This window comes from Corticium candelabrum, chromosome 19, assembly GCF_963422355.1.
Source record: "Corticium candelabrum chromosome 19, ooCorCand1.1, whole genome shotgun sequence".
Taxonomy (NCBI): domain Eukaryota; kingdom Metazoa; phylum Porifera; class Homoscleromorpha; order Homosclerophorida; family Plakinidae; genus Corticium; species Corticium candelabrum.
The window spans coordinates 3,925,954-3,945,892 of record NC_085103.1 but is presented as its reverse complement, the minus strand read 5'-3'; the positions used below and the strand labels follow the sequence as shown (position 1 = coordinate 3,945,892).

General features: G+C 41.8%; 6 protein-coding genes across 6 annotated transcripts in view; 3 read left to right on the top strand and 3 right to left on the bottom strand.

The window, feature by feature from the left end:
* Window positions 1-48: 48 nt before the first annotated feature.
* Window positions 49-2,471, top strand: LOC134195015 (uncharacterized). The gene is made up of 4 exons (XM_062664010.1): window positions 49-389; window positions 585-740; window positions 832-1,574; window positions 1,645-2,471. The coding sequence occupies exons 1-4, from the start codon at window positions 236-238 to the stop codon at window positions 2,275-2,277; spliced, it is 1,686 nt and encodes a 561-aa protein (XP_062519994.1). The 5' UTR covers window positions 49-235; the 3' UTR covers window positions 2,278-2,471.
* Window positions 2,412-5,319, bottom strand: LOC134195016 (uncharacterized). The gene is made up of 9 exons (XM_062664011.1): window positions 5,232-5,319; window positions 5,042-5,152; window positions 4,828-4,979; window positions 4,547-4,615; window positions 4,289-4,482; window positions 4,138-4,232; window positions 3,738-3,904; window positions 2,993-3,488; window positions 2,412-2,616 (listed from the first exon to the last, which is right to left on the bottom strand). The coding sequence occupies exons 1-9, from the start codon at window positions 5,312-5,314 to the stop codon at window positions 2,427-2,429; spliced, it is 1,557 nt and encodes a 518-aa protein (XP_062519995.1). The 5' UTR covers window positions 5,315-5,319; the 3' UTR covers window positions 2,412-2,426.
* Window positions 5,320-5,526: 207 nt separating this feature from the next.
* LOC134194495 (aspartate--tRNA ligase, cytoplasmic-like) lies at window positions 5,527-15,070 on the top strand. Its single transcript, XM_062663429.1, has 19 exons — window positions 5,527-5,597; window positions 5,651-5,744; window positions 5,804-5,830; window positions 6,000-6,057; window positions 6,541-6,736; window positions 7,111-7,213; window positions 7,273-7,359; window positions 7,766-7,828; window positions 8,197-8,308; window positions 8,372-8,419; window positions 8,482-8,568; window positions 10,051-10,198; window positions 10,253-10,321; window positions 10,375-10,452; window positions 14,050-14,092; window positions 14,152-14,232; window positions 14,288-14,399; window positions 14,604-14,675; window positions 14,826-15,070. Exons 1-19 carry the CDS (start codon window positions 5,569-5,571, stop codon window positions 14,915-14,917), a joined length of 1,599 nt encoding a protein of 532 aa, XP_062519413.1. The 5' UTR covers window positions 5,527-5,568; the 3' UTR covers window positions 14,918-15,070.
* Window positions 15,071-15,170: 100 nt separating this feature from the next.
* LOC134195071 (uncharacterized) lies at window positions 15,171-18,633 on the bottom strand. Its single transcript, XM_062664082.1, has 9 exons — window positions 18,565-18,633; window positions 17,691-17,866; window positions 17,165-17,211; window positions 17,008-17,083; window positions 16,642-16,700; window positions 16,333-16,397; window positions 16,194-16,267; window positions 15,909-15,988; window positions 15,171-15,362 (listed from the first exon to the last, which is right to left on the bottom strand). Exons 1-9 carry the CDS (start codon window positions 18,573-18,575, stop codon window positions 15,345-15,347), a joined length of 606 nt encoding a protein of 201 aa, XP_062520066.1. The 5' UTR covers window positions 18,576-18,633; the 3' UTR covers window positions 15,171-15,344.
* A 33-nt stretch (window positions 18,634-18,666) lies between these two features.
* Window positions 18,667-19,939, top strand: part of LOC134194458 (26S proteasome non-ATPase regulatory subunit 3-like) — a 10,834-nt gene continuing 9,561 nt past the window's right edge. The window contains exons 1-2 of the mRNA XM_062663380.1: window positions 18,667-18,788; window positions 18,846-18,995. Coding sequence (XP_062519364.1) covers window positions 18,695-18,788; window positions 18,846-18,995 — 244 coding nt within the window. The 5' untranslated portion in view covers window positions 18,667-18,694. The remainder of the gene's footprint in view (window positions 18,789-18,845; window positions 18,996-19,939) is intronic.
* Window positions 19,022-19,939, bottom strand: part of LOC134194460 (uncharacterized) — a 1,131-nt gene continuing 213 nt past the window's right edge. Inside the window, exon 1 of the mRNA XM_062663383.1 lies at window positions 19,022-19,939. This exon is cut by the window's right edge and continues 213 nt beyond it. Coding sequence (XP_062519367.1) covers window positions 19,186-19,830 — 645 coding nt within the window. The 5' untranslated portion in view covers window positions 19,831-19,939 and the 3' untranslated portion in view covers window positions 19,022-19,185.

Sequence of the window (19,939 nt, the reverse complement as noted above, 5' to 3'; positions counted from 1 at the left end):
GCTCTCGAAAACTGGGGTAATGAATAGGAATAATACTGCGGTTAGTGGCTCCATTCACGACATAATTGCTACCAGACTAGGTGCTGGTAATGGATTCTCTAAGAGGTTGGCTGTCTCTTCCTAATGTAAATATACCTAGTCTGTTGAGCGGCTATAAGGCTCCTTCAGCAGCTGTTGCTCTCACTTCTGCCCTGATTGTCGTCTGATTCGCGTCGTTGCGTTGCGTGCGCTAAACATGCGAGGTCTAGCGTCAGTGTTGCTTCTTCTCTTTGCCTCTTCGACTTGTGGTGTGCCTCTCAAAAGCTGTAAGAAGATGGAGAACGTCTACGAGTGTATATTTCCAGGCAATCGTTCTCGTGTGCCGCCGTTTCCATTCGCACCAAAAAAAGGTAACTCGAGTGCTCCTGCATGGTCTATTGATCAAGCGTGCTCTACATGCACATGTAAACATTGTGCGGTACAGAATCATGTGTGTATCCGGTCTGACTATTAGAGCGCACGGGTTTACTCATCTCACTGCATGATAGCTAACATTCAGTCTAGCGACCCGATGCATACTAAATGATGATGTTTTCACTCTGTAGGGGATCTGGCCTGCGGAGCATCTCGGGTTGCCACGTGCTGCTCGAAAAAAATGGAGAACTCGTTCAACGGCATACTGCGCTCGATGATGGATCACATCAAGGAACAAGCCGATTCGTTGGAAAGAAACCTGTTGAGCATGTACAAGACTAAACGAGGTAAGTCATTGATATGAATAACTACACACTGGTTATGTTCTAATTAGATTGAGTATATAGATAAGTATAATAATCGATTTTTGTCTTGCAGAGCAGCTCAACCTGCTGCTTCTTACCTTTACGCGAACTCTCCTGAATGGCGCGAGCAACAATTGCCGAAGAGGAATGGATGTGTTGAAATCGTTGGAAGAACTCTTTCGGGATGTGTTTCCGGTCTATGAAGGTATGATTCCGAGCATGGACGATGCGGTCGTCACCTTTTTCTACAGCCTCTCGACGCAGTATATCCAACAGAGTATCGATGGTAGTCGACTGTCGCTCAAGGATGCGCCCACTCTCGACGCGCTGAGCGACTACAATATGAAACTGTGTATTGCGAACTGGGGCCATCACCGGCATTTTACGCAAAACAACTCGAACCTCATGTCAATCGCATGCTGCATGGACACGTTCATTCTTCTCTCGAAACGCATCGCACTCACGTTGTCCAAGTTGTCGGCGACCATGTCGGAGGTGAAATCCAACTTGCTGCGCGTCTGTCCGTCGTGCAAGGTCGCGTTCGTCCGCAACATGTTCTGCCATCGCTGCAACAATCATCCGACTGTCGGTGCTTGTCCGTCTCAGTGCACTAGAGTCGTGCAAGAGTGTTTTCCCGGACTCACAAAGCTGAACGATGCTTGGAACGACGTTCTCGATTCTGTTGAAGAGCTCATCGACGCGTTGGGAAATTCTCGCGGCATCTGTTCGTGCATGAACTCCATAGAGTCTGCCGTTGAAGCATACTGTGGGAATCTAGCAAAGAAGATTGAAAACGGCAAGGCTCTTACTCAAAGCGTAAGCAACACTTGTCCTACCGTTTTGTTGCATGCATGAAGACTTATTGTGTTCCGTGTTCGAATTGTAGTTGATAGCGGACTGTTCCGAACGTTCTGGACGGCCGTTGACGTTTGGCAGTAATTTGCACATAAGCGACTTTCTCTACGAGATTGGTGTTCCTCGGTCGTGGTACGAAGGCGGGAGGAACGTTCAGGCAAATGATAGAAACGGCTCGTTAGTCGACGGTTCTCTGCGCAATATGCCGCATGGTGATTTATCTTCTTGTTTGGGTGCGGAGACGGGAAGTGGTCAACAATTACCGTTACAGAGCGGGGACGTACGAAGTTTGCGCAACATTTTTATGCCGCAGAATCGTCTTTTTGGCGACTTTTGCCGTCCGTCGAGCGGTTGCTCATCGTTCCAGCTTGTTTCCCACGACGGCCACTGCTGGAACGGAACAAAGGTGGTACCGGTCGAAGCCAATGCAAAGGACAACCCTCAGGAAATTCTGTCGAGTACCAGACATGCTAGCCAACCACGAATTACAGTGCGTGAGAGCCGGCCGGGGCGTGCATGCCGCAGTAACCCGACGGCGGACATAGTGAAGAACCTCAGAAAACTTGCAAAACACAACCGGTTGTACCTTTGCCAAGACCCCAACAGCAGCGCCTCGAACGGCTTTTGTAAGCGCTGCGGAAGCGGATTCCTGTCCGGTGACTAGTAAACAGTAAATAGCTTATTAAAAGCAGACGGATTAGTTTTGTAGGAAATATTACGAATAAATGTTAATGTTATTAATTAATCTCGCAGGCTGTTGTTGGGTTTCTAAGTTGTAACGGTATACTGTAGTGTTCTGATGAGGCTCGAGTACTATGAATCAGAATAGAGACGTTTTGGTTTCTTCCAAGACGACAATTTCTTCACGTGGTTGTAGTAGTATACATGTTGCTCGCGGTCACTCCAGTATGCTTGCCATCCGGACGGTAGCGAAGCAGTGATAGCGTCTAGTTCCTCGTGACTTGGAGAAGACACCACGGCTCTTCTTGTTACCGCTAACGTCCTGCAAATAACAGAAATTGATATTAAATGCAACATATGTATGTAACGTTCTGCAAATAACAAATTGATATTAAATGCAACATATGTATGTAAAGTCTCGTAAATGACAGAAAGTAATATTAGATACAACATATGTATTTAGATAAGTAACACACCGGCCGCTTGTTTGGTTAGATGTTTGAGGCACAAGCAAATTTATCAGGACCTTATTACATAAACAACTAAATGAAACACAAAACTTAGGTCTAGAGACTTGCAAACAGACAACAATTGTGCATGAACACGATTTCTGCTATAGCCGAGTTTGCTAGAGAGCTTCCCACACATGCAGTCACACGTTTACTATCCTTAGTGCATTTTTCGCTGCCTAGGCTCACTTTGCTTCGACGTCTTCTGACCTAGAGCGTGGCAGCTTTCCCTTTGAACGCGATGACCGAGCTGGTACGTTGACATACTGCACGTCGCCGGTGCCGGGACTATTGTTGACGCCGCCAGTTGTGTCATCGTGCGGTATCTCAGTAAGTCGGTCGTCGTCAGTCAAACATGCAGTAGGCGACAAGAACTCCATCGGTAAGGATGACCGTCGAGCTACTTCTTTATAGTAAAGAACGTCTGGTTTTGCTGCAGGATACGGTGGTGCTTGTGACCGGTCGACAGCTTCCTGTTTCTTCAAGGGACTCCGTCGCGGAACTGGCGATAATCTGAGGCGTGCTAACGGTCGGTCGACATGTTCCATAGTGGTTGGTAGTAAATCACGAGGCGATTTCAGTGGCAAACGTGGTGACGCAGGACGAAATCTAGCGAGATTGTCAAAATCGATTTGGTTGGAAGTGGCGACCGGCGTAATAGGTGGAATTCCGATGTCTTTGTCATCTAGATCAAATATTAGTGTCAGATTCTAGAGTGTATATATTTATATATGTATGCAGGAAAGCCTGCAGGGTACTAGCAGTCGTAAACGCGGTCAGTCTAGAAGAGTATGTACTAGTAGTTCTTAAACACACACACACACACACACACACACACACACACACACACACACACACACACACACACACACACACACACACACACACACACACACACACACACACACACACTGGTCTAGACTATTTAGATTACCTTTTGCTAGAGTTGAGTGCCGTTCGATCAAACCAGTGACCAAAGATGCAATGTCTTCTATAGAGCCTACACTTCCCAGATGATTCTTGAATGTCCAAATTGTGAACTTGAGTTCACTGAGAGCATGCGCAGCTACCGGTGAGGAGAGAATTGCAGCAAAGTGCTTCCTAGTAAAGAGTAGACTATTGAGGATTGCTGCTGCTGTGTGTGTGCGTGTGTGTGTGTGTGTGTGTGTGTGTGTGTGTGTGTGTGTGTGTGTGTGTGTGTGTGTGTGTGGTGTGTGTGTGTGTTTGTGTGTGTGTGTGTGTGTGTGTGTGTGTGTGTGTGTGTGTGTGTGTGTGTGTGTGTGTGTGTGTGTGTGTGTGTGTGTGTGTGTGTGTGTGTGATGCCCAAATCTCACGGTTTAGATTTGCTCTGCATACAACAAATTACATCCTCTCCCAAGCACTGTGCAATAATTGTCTTTTTCTTTGAGTCAAGTACCTTCAACCCTTCCTACACAAAACTCTCAAGTCACCGAGCACGTGCATTCCTAACCCCAATCATCTCACGCCAGAAACCATCAGAATCACAGGCTTTCTTTTACCCTTCGAAGCTGCCTTTGATATAATCGACGTGATGTTTTGTTTGATGTGCTGCAGACCGTCCGACACTTCCTTTCTTCCCATCATCTGTACGATGAACGTCTGCCTCAGACCGTCATCACTCACCTCAGTGAAACATTTCAACTTATCAAAGATGCCGCCTGGAATGCAATACAACAAAGAGAATCGAGCTAATTCAATGCACAGAACACATGGCATCCTTGCCTTGATTGGCTGCTGGTGCCTGTTCACTATCACTATCATGCTGATCAACTCCAGTCGTCTCACCGTCGTCTGAACCACCAATTACACATAGATAATCAATTTATTATATTTATTATATTTATATTTATTATATTTATTATATTTATTATATTTATATTTATTATATTTATTATATTTATATTTATTATATTTATTATATTTATATTTATTATATTTATTATATTTATTATATTTATTATATTTATTATATTTATTATATTTATTATTGATTACACTGGCACCTTGATCGATGCTCACAACCACTGCTGAGCGACTGTACGACTGCACCGTGCAAGGTCGTAACAAATACGTGTAGAGACCGTCGTCGTGCTGACGAAAATATCTCACCAGGTCGTCGAGATTGTCGAACGGCGGACCTTGTGCGCAGCGGTACCTGCAAGACGATCACGTGACTTGTTTGTCCTCTTTCATCCGCTACTACAGTGCAGCAATTACTTCGCATCTTCTTTGCGTATAAGATAGTGATAAATGCGGCGATCAAACACAAGAGTCAGAACGTAGTCGTCCGGATTTCTCGTGGTCTGGCGAATGAGAAAGAGACCGTCCCTGGAAGAGGCGTGATTTATACAGGAAGTACCGCAACTAGATACGTGCAACAAGCCGGCAAATCAGGCAATACACTCACGTTAGGCCATCGAGAGTCAGCATGTCTTCTGCATCGCCCCGGCATATCTGTCCTCTGAGCCACGGTCTCTTGACATCTTCCATCACAAAGTCACGTGACCAATGAATCTACACGCAATTAATATTAATTAAGTTAAGTAGGCAGTAAAATTCGACGTTCTGCGACTTTGCTGTCTGTCTACGTTAACCAACATCTAAACATTAGCTCTCAAAATATAAGCCAAAATCTCTAAAGTCATTATTTTCTACCTACTATTATTATTATTAATATTGTAATTAGCCGGACATACGGGAATTTTGCTGGCTCAAGTGACCTCACGTGTATCGATCGAATCTCAATGGCAGAAGCTCCCACAGCTCAACAGCAGTGAGTCTCTCTTGATTAGTATTTAGCTGGTACTAAGATAACCACATTGGCAGGGAAGTGCTGTCAAAGAAAGCTCAAAAGAAGCAGCTGAAAGAACAAGAGAAAGCGAAGAGAAAGGCCGCAGCTGCAGTGGCTGCCGCAGAGAACGTAGGAAAACGTGTTTTGGATATTCCACCTATTTGTATTACTAGGGTTTTCTTTTTTAGGAGCAGAAGGCAACGGAAGAGGAAGGCGTATGTGATGTGACGTGTGGCGTGTGTGTGTGTGTGTGTGTGTGTGTGTGTGTGTGTGTGTGTGTGTGTGTGTGTGTGTGTGTGTGTGTGTGTGTGTGTGTGTGTGTGTGTGTGTGTGTGTGTACATGTTGGTTGGTGTGTTGATATGTGACAACTTGTGTGGCTGTAGGATATCTCAGTAGGACGGTATGGTGTATTACCGATTGTGCAGTCATCTGAGAAGACGGGTGAGACTTTGCATGGAGAGTGCATGTGGTTGATGCAACTATACAATGTATGGTAGACAGACTGGCTGCTTAATACTATAACTGAAATGACGTAAAATTGACTCTGGTGGTTTGGCAGGCGGGCAGACACACACACACACACACACACACACACACACACACACACACACACACACACACACACACACACACACACACACACACACACACACACACACACACACACACACACACACACACACACACACACACACACACACACACACACACACACACACACACACACACACACACACACACACACACACACACACACACACACACACACACACACACACACACACACACACACACACACACACACACACACACACACACACACACACACACACACACAGACACACACACACACAGACACACACACACACACACACACACACACACACACACACACACACACACACACTGAATGTGTTTTTTTAGATCGTGTGTGGACTCGGATAGGTGATCTGACCGAAGATCTCGTTGGTTCACGAGTGTTAGTGAGAGCTCGTGTTCACACGACACGTGCCACTGCTAAGCAATGCTTCATCCTATTGAGACAACAGCACTTTACTGTTCAAGGGCTGTTGTATGTGTCGGACGTTGTTAGTAAGCCAATGGTAAAGTTTGTTGGAAAGTGAGTTTTACATTTGGGTATGTAGATATGTGTAGTGTAATTAAGTTAGGTAATATGGTTGTTGGTCTTGTGTTGTTCTTTGTAGGTATCTGTAGTATATTTGTCTTTGTTGGTAATATGTTTTGCTTATATGTTGTTGTTGAAGTTGTTGTTGTTGTTGTTGTTGTGGTGGTGGTGGTGGTGGTGGTGGTTGGTGTGCGTGTTACAGTGTGTGTGTGTGTGTGTGTGTGTGTGTGTGTGCACGTGTGCGTGCATGCGTGTGCGTGTGTGTGTGTGTGTATTCCCGTATGCATGTGTGTATGTGACATTGTGAGCATATGTTTAACTATATCTTCAACAAATGATACTCTTTTGTGATATTGATTGTTTGTTAGTTTGAATCGAGAAGCAATTGTTGATGTTGAAGCGCTTGTAAAAGCATCGCCAGAGAAAGTGACCAGCTCTACTCAAGAGAACGTCGAGCTGCACATTGAGACGGTCTCTACACTCTAGTTCATATAAGATATATGATCAGTAATCAGTTGTGATTGTTGTAGTTGTTTGTGGTCAGTGATTCTTTGCCAAAGCTGCCTCTGCAGTTAGACGATGCAACCAGACAAAGAAAAGGCAGAGACCAACAAGAGGTTTGTAGTGTCGTTGTTGAACAATTGATGAATAATTTAGTGTAGTGGGATAGTATAGAGTACAAGGAGGAGAGTAGGTTGCCGGCCAGGCAGTTGAAGAGATGGATGGATAGACAGACAGACAGCCAGACAGCCAGACAAACAAACGAATTATTTATTGAACATACACACACACACACACACACACACACACACACACACACACACACACACACACTGACACACACACACACACACACACACACACACACACACACACACACACACACACACACACACACACACACACACACAAATAGATGGACAGACAGGGAGAGAAACTACTGAGTTGATTAATGAGATTATTTGTTTAGCTAGAGTGTTTGTACACTTGTCTTAACCACACAACGTTCGTTATGTATGACAGGATAGTGCTATTGGCTTTGTAAATCAAGATGTTCGTCTTGACAACAGAATCATCGACTTGAGAGTGAGTGACTGTGCAGTCCCGCTTGACGTAGTTACCACATACACACGTAGCTTCACTGTCAGCATCATCAGGAAACTACAGAATTACTTAGGATGCATGCAACGTGCATTAAGATAAACACGTTGGACGACTTCATCTTTACATGTCTGGCTTCCTGTGTATCTGCTGTGAGGCTGCTTGTCTGTTTGTGTGTGTTTGTTTGTCTTTTGTTTATCAGTCTATCTGTATAAGTGTCTGTGGCTGTCCTCTATATGTTTGTCTATGTGGCTGTGTGTTCGTTTGCTGTGTTTGTATTTGGGATTGTTGTTTTACCACTTAACTACTCGTTTCTATTCCCTCATTCAAGCTTGATGTACACCTCTTTGTAGACGGTTACCAATCAGGCCATCTTTCGACTTCAGGCTGGCGTTTGCCGTCTCTTTCGAGAATATCTCACATCTGAAGGATTCGTGGAGATCCATACACCCAAAATCATCTCTGGTGTGTGCTGTACTATCATGCATGGTCTTACTCTGCGACACTAAGCGGCACATTGTGTTATAGCTGCCAGTGAGGGTGGAGCAAATGTGTTCGAAGTTTCATATTTTAAGGGTAAGAACATGATGGTGAGTGAGTGGGTACATTTAGTCATCAACCGTCTGCTTTTGCGACAGGAAGTGCTTATCTCGCACAATCTCCGCAGCTTTACAAGCAAATGGCTCTTGCTGCTGACTTTGAGAAGGTTTTCACTGTAGGAGCAGGTAACCTTGTGATGTTCTGTGTTGCTGGTGAATCATTGGCATACGTGTATTGTGTTGTGGGCATATTGTGTTTGGATTGACATGTAGGCAGATTGATGGAGTTGATAGGTAAACAGGTGGAATGTAGGCAGAACAGATGGATAAACAGATAGACTCATGAAAGCTCCCATGAAGTGAGTTGACAAAGTCACGTTAAATTGTAACCTTTGGTCTTACCATACGTCTTTCTTTGGGCATTAGATAAGCTCTAACCAACTATACTCAACTTATAATATTGAATATGTTGATATCAGTATATGTTTTACTTCTGCTGTTAAGTATAGGGATTGTGTGTTCTTATCTACGTATGACAGTTGGTTGCATTGTTGGACAACTCCTGTACTGTAATCATAACATTAATCACTTGTTTGTCAACATACAAACAAATAGACAGACAGACAGAGAAACAGACAGACAGAGAAACAGACAGACAGAGAAACAGACAGACAGAGAAACAGACATGCAGATAATTTATTTTTATACAAATTCTACTTGTACATACATGTATGCTAGGATTTTTAAATACAAATCAGTTCTTGCAAACAACAAAGTCATTAACTAATGGACCTGACAGACAGATAGAGAGAGTGGGTCAACAAGCGCGATTGTGGTCGAACTTTAGATATAAAGAGCTCTGATGCAGATGGATTCCACCTTCTAACATACAAGAACGGTGGTGATCCTGTGTGGACCCACGATTCGATGATGTCAGTATGGTCTGAGTGCTTGAGTTCAGTTCATCTGCCCCACAAATGTGAGCCTAGGGACTGCTACACACATTCGAACAATCGGCCTGACGTCCTAGTTTATGACTCGGAGACAGGATCTAACGTTGAGTTAGACGTGGCACTAGCTCACCCATGGGCATCAGACATCTTACCTCGGGCAGCTACAACTGGGGGAAGCGCGGCAATGAGAAGGGAGCAAATCAAGGAAAACAAGTACGCCCAGGAACGACTACCTGGTGGATATTCTCCAACAGTCGTGCCTCTTGTATTTGAACATTTCGGCCGTTGGGGGAGAAAGCGTCAGAGTACTTGAGGGTCCTCTCTGCTTTGTGGAGGGATGACAATGGACGAACATACATTGCTGAGTTCAAAACACACTGGAGACAACGATTTTTGATCAAGCTGCAGCAATGCAATTCAAGTGTGATTTCTAGGAAGATGGCAGTAATTTCAGCTAGACAAAATTTTTGCAGTGTTCTTGACAAATATCAATTTGTTTTAAACTCAGTGGTTAAATGTATTCTTTGTTATTGATTTAGAGGAACTTTACTTAAAGACTAGCTTTTAAGCTCTTGATGGAAATTTCTTTGGATTTAAAATATATGTATTTGACAGACAGACAGACAGACACAGCAGGTGCATAGTTGGACAGTCACAGCACTTGTATATAAATTGAGTGTCAAACGGAAATATTTAGTCTAATCTCTTTGTTTAGTTTTTCGTGCTGAGGACTCAAACACTCATCGGCATTTGACTGAATTTGTTGGTCTTGATGCTGAAATGACATTCAAAGAGCACTACCACGAAGTCTTGGACGTGCTCGACAAAATGTTTGTTTACATCTTCAAGGGACTTCGTGACCAGTCAGTGATCAACTACAAATGTTGTGAATTATTATTGAAAACTTGTGATCATAGGTATGTGACCGAGATTGCAACTGTGCACAGACAGTTTCCAGCCGAACCGTTTAAGTTTTTGGAGCCGAGGTTTTTTAATTTTTATTTTGTTGTATATTGGATGTTAAGTATGTGTTGGGTAGCTTGCGCTTGACGTATTCGGAGGGAGTCGAGATGTTGAGAGAAGCTGGTGTAGAAATGGGGGATGAAGAGGATCTGAGGTAATGTATTAGCTTTATGTGCATGGTTGTAGACGTTTTTAATTGGGGCCGTTTTAGGTTGCTTGTTTTTTATTGACAAACATGCTGTTTGTTAGTTGGTTGACATGCATTTTTTCTCGTTTCCAAGCTAGTTGCTTTGTTGTTTGAATGGCGGGTTTGCTATGTTTGTTAATGTGCATGGAATTTGTTCGTGGATTGTCGTGCAGCCAAATGAGTGAAGCAGTTATGACATTGTCATATTCACAGAACACACAGAGTGAAGCAGTTATGACATTGTCATATTTACAGAACACACAAGTTCTCAGAACGCTCAATTTTGTTGAACACACAAGCTGTTAATATGCCAACTAGACTCAGAGTCTGGTCGTCTTATCGTATCATCATATTATTCCTGACTGTTGTTGCTATGTATGAGGCATGGAGGCAACTATGAAAGGCTGCCTGACAAATTGTGAAGATAAGCAAACGACGTCTGTAGGGTTGTTCTAAAGGCAGAGAAGTAAAGTAATCAACTGTGTAGAGAGTCATTAGGCATTTAGTAGTAGCTTAAATGAGTTTGTTGAATGACCTTGTGAGTGAAGCATGACTCACGAACAGTAACTCTGGCATGTCAACAGGAAGTCGATCTTGACAAAACAGAAATTGAAGGGTATCATGCGTTGGTTTGTATTTGGCCTTCCGAGATGTGTGGATATATACGGCAGACACTGCACTTTTTATGGATGTAATTCGTTAGATAATGATTCAGAGAATCTTGTGGTAAATGTATGAGGCATGTGTATCTGGAACAGGCGTGTGATCCTAGAAATGAAAGTGACACAAAATTGTCTGGTATTTTCCATGACAAAGACGTTATGATTCTAATCTAATATATTGAAGAAGTGAAGCATCTGGGATAAGACATATTATGCTGCTGCTATAGTTGTATGCAGTTCTCAAACAATGGTATTGATGAATAAACAGTGTGATTGTGCTGATACTTCTAGGAAGAAGAGAGGTTGACAAAGAACGTTAATGCTTTTCATGTCTATTTAAGTTTATAGTAGCAATTGGAATGATATTGAGTGGATAGGCTTGGTCTACATGTTTATGGATTGTGCAACCGTTTCTTGGCATTGCGACTATGCAAACTTTAACGGATTGTAAAACATAACCACTTAACGTGAGACGGTGTCAAGTGATTCAGAATAACTTCATACTGCAACAAGATAAAGCAAGCTTCTCTCGATGTTTGTAGCACTTTGTAGTTTGCTTTACCGTCATTCCTTGCTTATCTAATCCATCACACTTTCTATTTTTCACAGAAATGGAAATTAAGTTATATGTTAGGTAAAGCACTGAGAGTTGACTTTTAAAGGGTTTGTTATGCTCATGTACTGTAATCATATTCTGGACACTCAAAGCTATGGTATTTGGCTACCATAATTGTTTGAGCATGTTTAAGTAGTATGTTGCTCTGTTTATGGAAGACCGCAAGCCAAAATCATAGAGCACATATGAATGGTAGTTGTGGAACTGGAACTGACAGTAGAATAAGTTTAAATTTGCTTTCAATTGGTGCTTCAATGGTTATAGGACTTGGACCTGTAACACTGGAGCTATTGGAATTGGCATGTTCCATTGCTTACAGTTTCAAGACACAGGCTAGAGAAATGGAGGTCATAGATCCGAATGCTGTCTGACTTTCTGTTGACTTTTTTCTTGGTTACAATTGACTTATAGTATAGTAATCTACAGGTTTTGGGCATTTAGTTTCGACACACACACACACACACACACACACACACACACACACACACACACACACACACACACACACACACACACACACACACACTTAATACCTTCCAGTGCCAGAATTGAGACTTAAGATGATTATACGATAGAATTTGAAAATTTTTAAGGTGGTCCCTGTTTGAATTCACTCGTAAATATGTTACATAGTTCATCTCTCTGTTTGGGACTATATGCAGTGTGGACAAGTTGCAGATCACTTTTTATTTAAGTGTGTGTGTGTGTGTGTGTGTGTGTGTGTGTGTGTGTGTGTGTGTGTGTGTGTGTGTGTGTGTGTGCGCGTGCATGCGTGCGTGCATGCGTGCATGCATGTGTGTGTGTGTGCATGTGTGTGTGCATGCATGCGTGCGTGCATGCATGCATGCGTGCGTGCATGCATGTCTTACTCGCTTTTTTTCACTATACAAGAAATTGTTTGGTAGCCTAGGAGTCTGTGTTTCGAACTTTTATGGTTAGCATTTTATGTGACAAGGCATGAGTATACTTTGCTAGCTTGTGAATACCATGATCTCTCTGCATTGTTGTGTATCATAATTTGGTATTGTTGGTTGTCTGTTTCTAGTCTCTTGTGCTTGTGTGCTTCCTGTGTTTGTCTATCTGCCTATTTAGGTATGCATCTACGTATTTGCCTCATGGGTTGGTGCTTTTTATGTTTGTATTCACATACGTACATCAACATGCACTTGTCAATCATCTTCCGCACACGTGCTGCAGTTAAGGATCTTGTCACAACAACACAACTTACCAGACAAGATCATGTTAATTAAGCCATACAGCAGATGCAGACAGGGGCATACCATCCTCTTCTATCAACAACAATTACAACTAATATTGCAACTAATAGTTGGTCGGCATGTAAGGAATGAAAATCGAGTTTTAAGGGAATGAATCTTATTAGAAATGTCCATATTCGGCTAATAGTTGGCAGTAACTATTGTTAGTCATACTTGTTTGCTTCGTTCTTGAAGTTGTTTTGTATAGCAAGTTTAGCCCCAATGAAACACTTCTTGAATGTTATCGCTATAAATAGTGCAATGTATTAAAAGTTGTGTTGGCTATTTATGCATTGTCTGAGAAAATTCTCGAGAACTTGCCTTCAGACATGTGAGTGTGTGTTTTTTGGTTTCTGGGAGGACAGGTTATGTGATTAAGGATAACTGGAAATGGGTTGTGGGTTGGCTGAAGCTCTATTAATGTAGAGCACCACTTAGCTTGCATTGGGTTTATTATTGTCTGTTGGGAATGTGCCCGTCTTTTGTTGTTGTAGTAGTAATGTCTTTTGATTTAATTGTGTGTAGGTACTTACTTGGTGGTTTCATGATCAGATTGTGTTTGTAGGTTATACCCAAGGTGCTAAGTTATTTAATGTGGTGTGTGTGTGTTTGCATGAGTATTAGACTGCTGATATGAATGGGGAATGTAAAACTGGTAATGTGAGTGATTCTAGGTTTCTAGCCATTTGAAGAGCATACATAGACTTACATTGACCCATCGGTTATCGTTCTGTCTGGCAGTCAATTTTCTTGCTAGGCTATTTTACTGCCTTGACTTTCTCCAAAATTTTGATCTTCAGGCTTGCACATAATATGCAGTAAATATGCTTGGCATAATTTACCTCACTTTTTGGTTGTGATGCCATACATGTGTTTCTACATTGCATGCGTAGCTGCTTCAATGTGTTTTGAGAGTCAACGTGAGCAGTCAGCTGCTAGCAGAGTTGACTACCTACATGTAATTTCTGCTGTTACTGAAAAAGCATGCAAAATTAGTTACAGTATCTCATGTTTGGTACTTGTTGTTTAGCACTCCATCTGAGAAGCTGCTAGGACGCTTGGTTAAAGAGAAGGTGCTACTGTTTATTGCCAGATTACCGGCTTATGTGATTCAATTGGTTATGTATTGTAGTACGACACTGACTTCTACATGCTGGACAAATATCCTCTTGCTGTTCGTCCGTTTTATACGATGCCAGATCCTCGTGATCCGGTTTGTTGCGTTGCTGTTCTTGTGTGCACCTTGCAGCGTAGATTGTCTGTTGTAGAAACTGTCAAATTCGTATGACTTTTTTATGCGTGGAGAGGAGATGTTGTCTGGTGCACAACGTATTCATGATGCTGATTTGTTGACCGAGAGGGCAAAACACCATAAAATTGGTAAGCTTGGAAATGTTGTGTTACTTGCTTATGATGCTGCCTACATGTATGTAGCTCCAGTCGCTTACCTGTTTGCTTATTTCCCTGTTGTCAGTCATTCAGTTAGTCAGTCGTTTGATTTGTTCACATGTATGTATTTTGTTTGTCCAACCCTAGTTTTGCTTTCTATAGTATAATCAGTGACACCCATTTGTTATATTTTAGACCTAGAAAAAATCAAGTCTTACATCGATTCGTTTCGATTCGGTTGTCCTCCACATGGCGGCGGAGGAATAGGTGAGTGACACCCTGTAAGACAGCAGGCTACACACTTGACATCAGCCTGCATCAGTATGGCTGTTGCTCTTTGATCAACATGTTTCTACGAGCCTTGCAAGCGTTGTTACCAACAGTATCTTATTTATCTAATACATGCATCTGGTTTAGGTCTTGAAAGAGTATTGATGTTCTACTTGGGCTTAGACAACATTCGCAAGACGTCTATGTTCCCTCGTGATCCAAAACGTATCACTCCATAGGAAGATGCACATGAACTGTTTTTGCCTCTGGTGACAGTGAGATTGCGACGAGACTGCGTTTCGCTATAGTTTTCTCAGTGTGGTGATATGGTATTGCTGTGTGCTCAATTAACACGTTATAGCAATGAACATGAAAGTCTTTACACGGTTGAGGTATCTGTTTGCTTGCCTTCATTCTTACCTTCCATTTGCTTCAGGCGCAGTCACATGCTGTAATTGGTTGTTTGCAACTTTGTGAAAGCAGATGCTATGATAGTGGGTATGAGTATTAGTTATCCTTAGGGAGTATTGAATCATCATTAATACAGTAAGTGATTAACTACCGCATGAAGACAGAAACATTACAGCAGTTTGTCTTTTTCTAAACACGCCTGTTTTAATTACTGCAAGAACTTGTGCTGGTCACGTTGTTGATCCGTGGTACTTCTCAGTTTGATTTCTGTTTCTGTAGAAGAAAATCAGAGCATAGTAAGTGATTTCATCATTACACTGTATACGTAGTAATTCGTTTGTTGGATGTTGGGAACTTAGACTTGATCAGATCTCAATCAAGTGAGTACGATTAGAAGCACGGTAACATTTAGTTCAACCTTCGAATGGTTATGTAAGATTGTAAAGTTAGTGTTGTTCACTTTATCGAACACATCAGAGACACATGGCTAAGTGGAAGGACAAACAGATTGACAAACTGACAGAAGAATACTGTAAGTGGTTCTAACAGTAATGGTAATGTGTAGGCTGTCTTGTTCTTTGTGAATCTAATGGCAGTGTGCTGTTTTGAGAGTTGCTTTTGCTTTCGAAGGTGACATTCGACTTTGGCTCTTGAAGCTGTTAACCTGTTCTCTTCCTGCATGCATCAGCCACTTACAGACATTGATCAGTTGACAGACAGACACCATTATATGTATAATAATCGTTGCATGTCACTGCATTAATATGATTTGAATGGTTTGAACTTGAAGTCTATCGTTATCTACTGTACCGCAGATACCTTTTTGGTCCAACCAAATGACTTTCGTTTCTTGCTGTGTGTTGGACTTTGCTTTTTCCTTGTCTGAAATGTCTTAGTAGCTGTAGACAGAGAAGAATATAAGACACAGTACTGTGCTTACATATTTTGTGGTAACTAATATGCTAAGTCTGTAGCATCACTGCAATCCCTTTCTGACAATGACAGACAGACAGACAGACAGACAGACAGACATGCAGATAGACAATATCCAAGCTTACAGAGTCAGACCTATTGGTTGCTTGTTCTCTGTAAACTCAATAGTACCTTCAGATTTGGATGATGCCAGATGAACGTTGAAATTTCCGTTTTTCTTGATGAGAGGGGATCGTAACTTGAAGCTGCAAATGAAACGTTCTGTGTGACCATGTTAGAGCGTGTCTTAGTTCGTGTATTGCTTGTGTACCTCTTCCGTCTCTGTTGTGATGTTACTGGCTTGTCGTCATTCATCATTGCAAGAATTGATGGAAACTGAAAGGAAAATAAGTAAATCATGCGTTACCTCTATAGTCTTAGGCGTTTCTAAGTGGCATGAATGTGGACAGACAAGGAGACAGACTAACAGTTAGACTGACAGACGATGAACTATTGTGCTAAATTGGTAGAAAAGGATTGCACTTGATGGAAAAAATTGTGTGATAGGAGACCACAGAAAGGTGCCGAAAGAGGTCTTAATAGACAGACTAAATGCATGATGTTGTGGAGTGAATGTTACCTGTTGGAAAGATCTCGTGCTTGTTCTTGTTGCCGGAAGAAGTGGATTCGATCTATGCCCTACACAGTGTCCAGAGCTATGAATACAACTGCCATAGTGTGTGTGTGTGTGTGTGTGTGTGTGTGTGTGTGTGTGTGTGTGTGTGTGTGTGTGTGTGTGTGTGTGTGTGTGTGTGTGTGTGTGTATGTGTGTGTGTGTGTGTGTGTGTGTGTGTGTGTGTGTGTGTGTGTGTGTGTGTGTGTGTGTGTGTGTGTGTGTGTGTGTGTAGAGAATTTGTGTATTTAGTTTGGAGTTATGGGGACCCTATTGTCTCATTACATGTGGAACACTGACTGCAATTGCATGCAATATACTGTACTTTCTTACCAACTCCCATTTCACAGAGATTGTATCTTTCGAATACTGAAGATGGTGGATTAGAGCACGTTGATTTCTTTTGCCGCTAAACAAACAAACCAACACAGGTGTTGACAACTGATCTAGCAGAATAAGGGATGTTGCAGTTTTGAAATCATAGGCTTACTTTAAGAAATGATTTTCTTCGCTTTGGTGGAGAGAAATTTGTTTCACCTAGTGGAATTACATTTCAAAGTTAATAGACAACTGATAGCTATGTATGTATAGATCTATACTTATTGTTATGTTGATTGTGAACACACACACACACACACACACACACACACACACACACACACACACACACACACACACACACACACACACACACACCACATACACACATACACACACAAACAAGCAAACACACACACACAAACAAGCAAACACACACACACACACACCACATACACACACAAACAAGTGAACAAACACAAACATACACACACACACACACAAACATACACACACAAACAAACAAATAAACACACACACACACACACACACACACACACACACACACACACACACACACACACACACACACACACACTCAAGATAAAACTGTGAGAGCCATGACAACAATCCAAATTGTCAGGCATCAGCATCTAGCCAGACAATAAACCGAATGCTGTCTGAATGTTACTCCTCACCCCAGTATGCCAGTTGCAGTACAGAGTTCTTTACCAGCTCATCGTCCAGGTGCAAGCCTGCAGAATAATCATCCGACTTTGGTCGTATCTTGTTGACTTCAAACCCAGACTGCAATCTGTTCTCGATATTTGCAATGTCCAGCGACCGTCGGAACTCATCCACAGACTCTGCACTTCTACAATATAAATATAATGGACTGAATGGATCAATGCGTATGGCACAAGACACAACACATAATGCAGGCTGGATACTATACAGTATATTGTAATACAACAACAACAACAACAACAACAACAACAACAGCATAATAATAATAATAATAATAATAATAATAATAATAGTAATAAGCTTCCGGTACTTGTAATAGACTTTACAAACCAGACTTATCTGGTTGAGCACAACACCTTTTTTTGAACAAATAAATACATATTTCTGATATTTTTTAAATATTGTCCATGTCAATAATACAGCAATCGCAGAAACTCTAAAAAACTCAGAAACTTGCTACTCTATCATAAATCAGTTTAATCAGTGAGGCGAACCTCACTGCTGATGATGTCAATTTCTTCTGCATATAATATTAATAGTCATAATCATAATAGTAATATATTTAAAGTATTTATTTAAAAATAATATATAATATTTGATTATAAAATATAAATATTTAATTACTAAAACAATAGTAATTAAAATAATATAGTAAAAACAACGACTGAATGCCAGACCTCTAAGATTGCATTGAAGAAGACGACAATGATTATTGACATAATTAATTATGTCAATTGTATTGTACAAAAGCAACTAAGTAGGCGTGGTCTCAACAGTAGATAAGCAATGCATTGTAATAGATGTATGTAAACTCTTGCAGTTTACCTTCTCTTCATTGCAGAACCTGTAACTGTACTTTTAACAGTGGCACTGATTGAGGCGTGGCTACATTCAAATAGTCCGCGTTTGCGCACGCGCACTAAACCTTAACTCACGTGGTCACCTTGCCGTGAAAATGTCAGAAGAGAAAACTACAAAAGCGTCACAGCAGGAGAAGGAAAATTCAACAGAAGAAGCCGAACAAGATGCGAATGTTTTATCTCTGGAAGGTCAGTAACTGGGGCCTCCTTTCAGGTACACGATGTTATTCTGTGAATTGCTTGCAGATTTGAAAGGCCACATTCGATTTATTGAGAAAGCTGTCTCGATGAAGGAGCCTCGTTATGTGTCACGCGTTTTGAGAGCGCTGTCGTCCACTAGGAAGAAGTTGAATCACGTTGTGCTGTGGAGAGTTGTATCTCTCTATTTTCCGTTGGGTTAGAGATCAAGGATCAATGTTTGGTCGTTTTATTGTTTATTCATTTGTTTATATGTATTTCCACTGTCTGTCTGTCTGTCTGTCTGTTTGTCTGTCTGTCTGTCAATACAAATATTTTCAAACATTGAACTATTATACACCATCTAAGCAAAGCAACTAAATACTACCCAAGCCAATAGGGCTTGGTTCTACGTACAACTATTTATGTTTATGTTGCTGTCTCTTGAAACAATCTTCTTTATTTTTCTGTCAATCACTCTAGCATTTGATCGTTGTAGACACACAGAGAACACAGATCTCCAGTATGTCTTGAAGGTTGATGCATTTGGCTTTCCGTCTTTGTCTCTTGATAGCTGTGACAGTTTCTTCAAATAGTCTTCAGCTTTCTCTCCCCAACAGCCAAAATGTTTGAAGACTATAGGCACAAATGTTGGTCGAAAACCTCCAGGCAAGAGCTCCTGGTCGTACTTTTTGATCTTCAGATTTTCTCTTCTGGTTGCCGCTGCTCTTTGAGTTGTAGCTGATAAACCTTCTAGTTCATTGCTCCAGGGATGCGCTAGAGCAATATCCAATTCAAGATCCACCCCCGATGCCGAATCGAATACAACTATGTCTGATCTGTCTTCAGAATTGACATACCTTCCTCTGGGTTCTTTTACGTGATGTAATTGCAGTTGACTCAAACAGTCTGACCATGCTAAAACCATGTTGTTATGGCTGATTACCGGGCCGCCCCCAGTCTTACATGTTATTAGGTGGTATCCATCTGAGTCTAATTCTTTCCCACAGTCACACTGACCAGAAGCCAAAGGCATTTGGCAGCCCAGTCTCATCAAGGATGCCAAGCGGAAATCGCACGGAGATAATGCATGCCATGATGATGATGGTACTGTCAGGAGCCATGCTCCTGCACCTTTGCCTTTCTGTGTGTATCTTTGTCTG

Excerpts from the sequence above, each read along its gene's own strand:
- LOC134194495 (XM_062663429.1), top strand. The coding sequence starts at position 5,569 with ATGGCAGAAGCTCCCACAGCTCAACAGCA. Across the intron at positions 5,831-5,999 it reads AGGCAACGGAAGAGGAAGGC|GATATCTCAGTAGGACGGTA; the intron begins GTATGTGATGTG and ends GTGTGGCTGTAG. Across the intron at positions 7,214-7,272 it reads TCGAGCTGCACATTGAGACG|TTGTTTGTGGTCAGTGATTC; the intron begins GTCTCTACACTC and ends TGATTGTTGTAG.
- LOC134195015 (XM_062664010.1), top strand. The coding sequence starts at position 236 with ATGCGAGGTCTAGCGTCAGTGTTGCTTCTTCTCTTTGCCTCTTCGACT. Across the intron at positions 390-584 it reads TCCATTCGCACCAAAAAAAG|GGGATCTGGCCTGCGGAGCA; the intron begins GTAACTCGAGTG and ends TTCACTCTGTAG. Across the intron at positions 741-831 it reads CATGTACAAGACTAAACGAG|AGCAGCTCAACCTGCTGCTT; the intron begins GTAAGTCATTGA and ends TTTGTCTTGCAG.
- LOC134195016 (XM_062664011.1), bottom strand. The coding sequence starts at position 5,314 with ATGGAAGATGTCAAGAGACCGTGGCTCAGAGGACAGATATGCCGGGGC. Across the intron at positions 3,905-4,137 it reads ATGCAGAGCAAATCTAAACC|GAAGCACTTTGCTGCAATTC; the intron begins GTGAGATTTGGG and ends ACTCTTTACTAG. Across the intron at positions 2,617-2,992 it reads TCAGAAGACGTCGAAGCAAA|GACGTTAGCGGTAACAAGAA; the intron begins GTGAGCCTAGGC and ends TGTTATTTGCAG.
- LOC134195071 (XM_062664082.1), bottom strand. Across the intron at positions 17,084-17,164 it reads GAAGAAAATCATTTCTTAAA|CGGCAAAAGAAATCAACGTG; the intron begins GTAAGCCTATGA and ends TTGTTTGTTTAG. Across the intron at positions 16,398-16,641 it reads GCACGAGATCTTTCCAACAG|TTTCCATCAATTCTTGCAAT; the intron begins GTAACATTCACT and ends TTTTCCTTTCAG.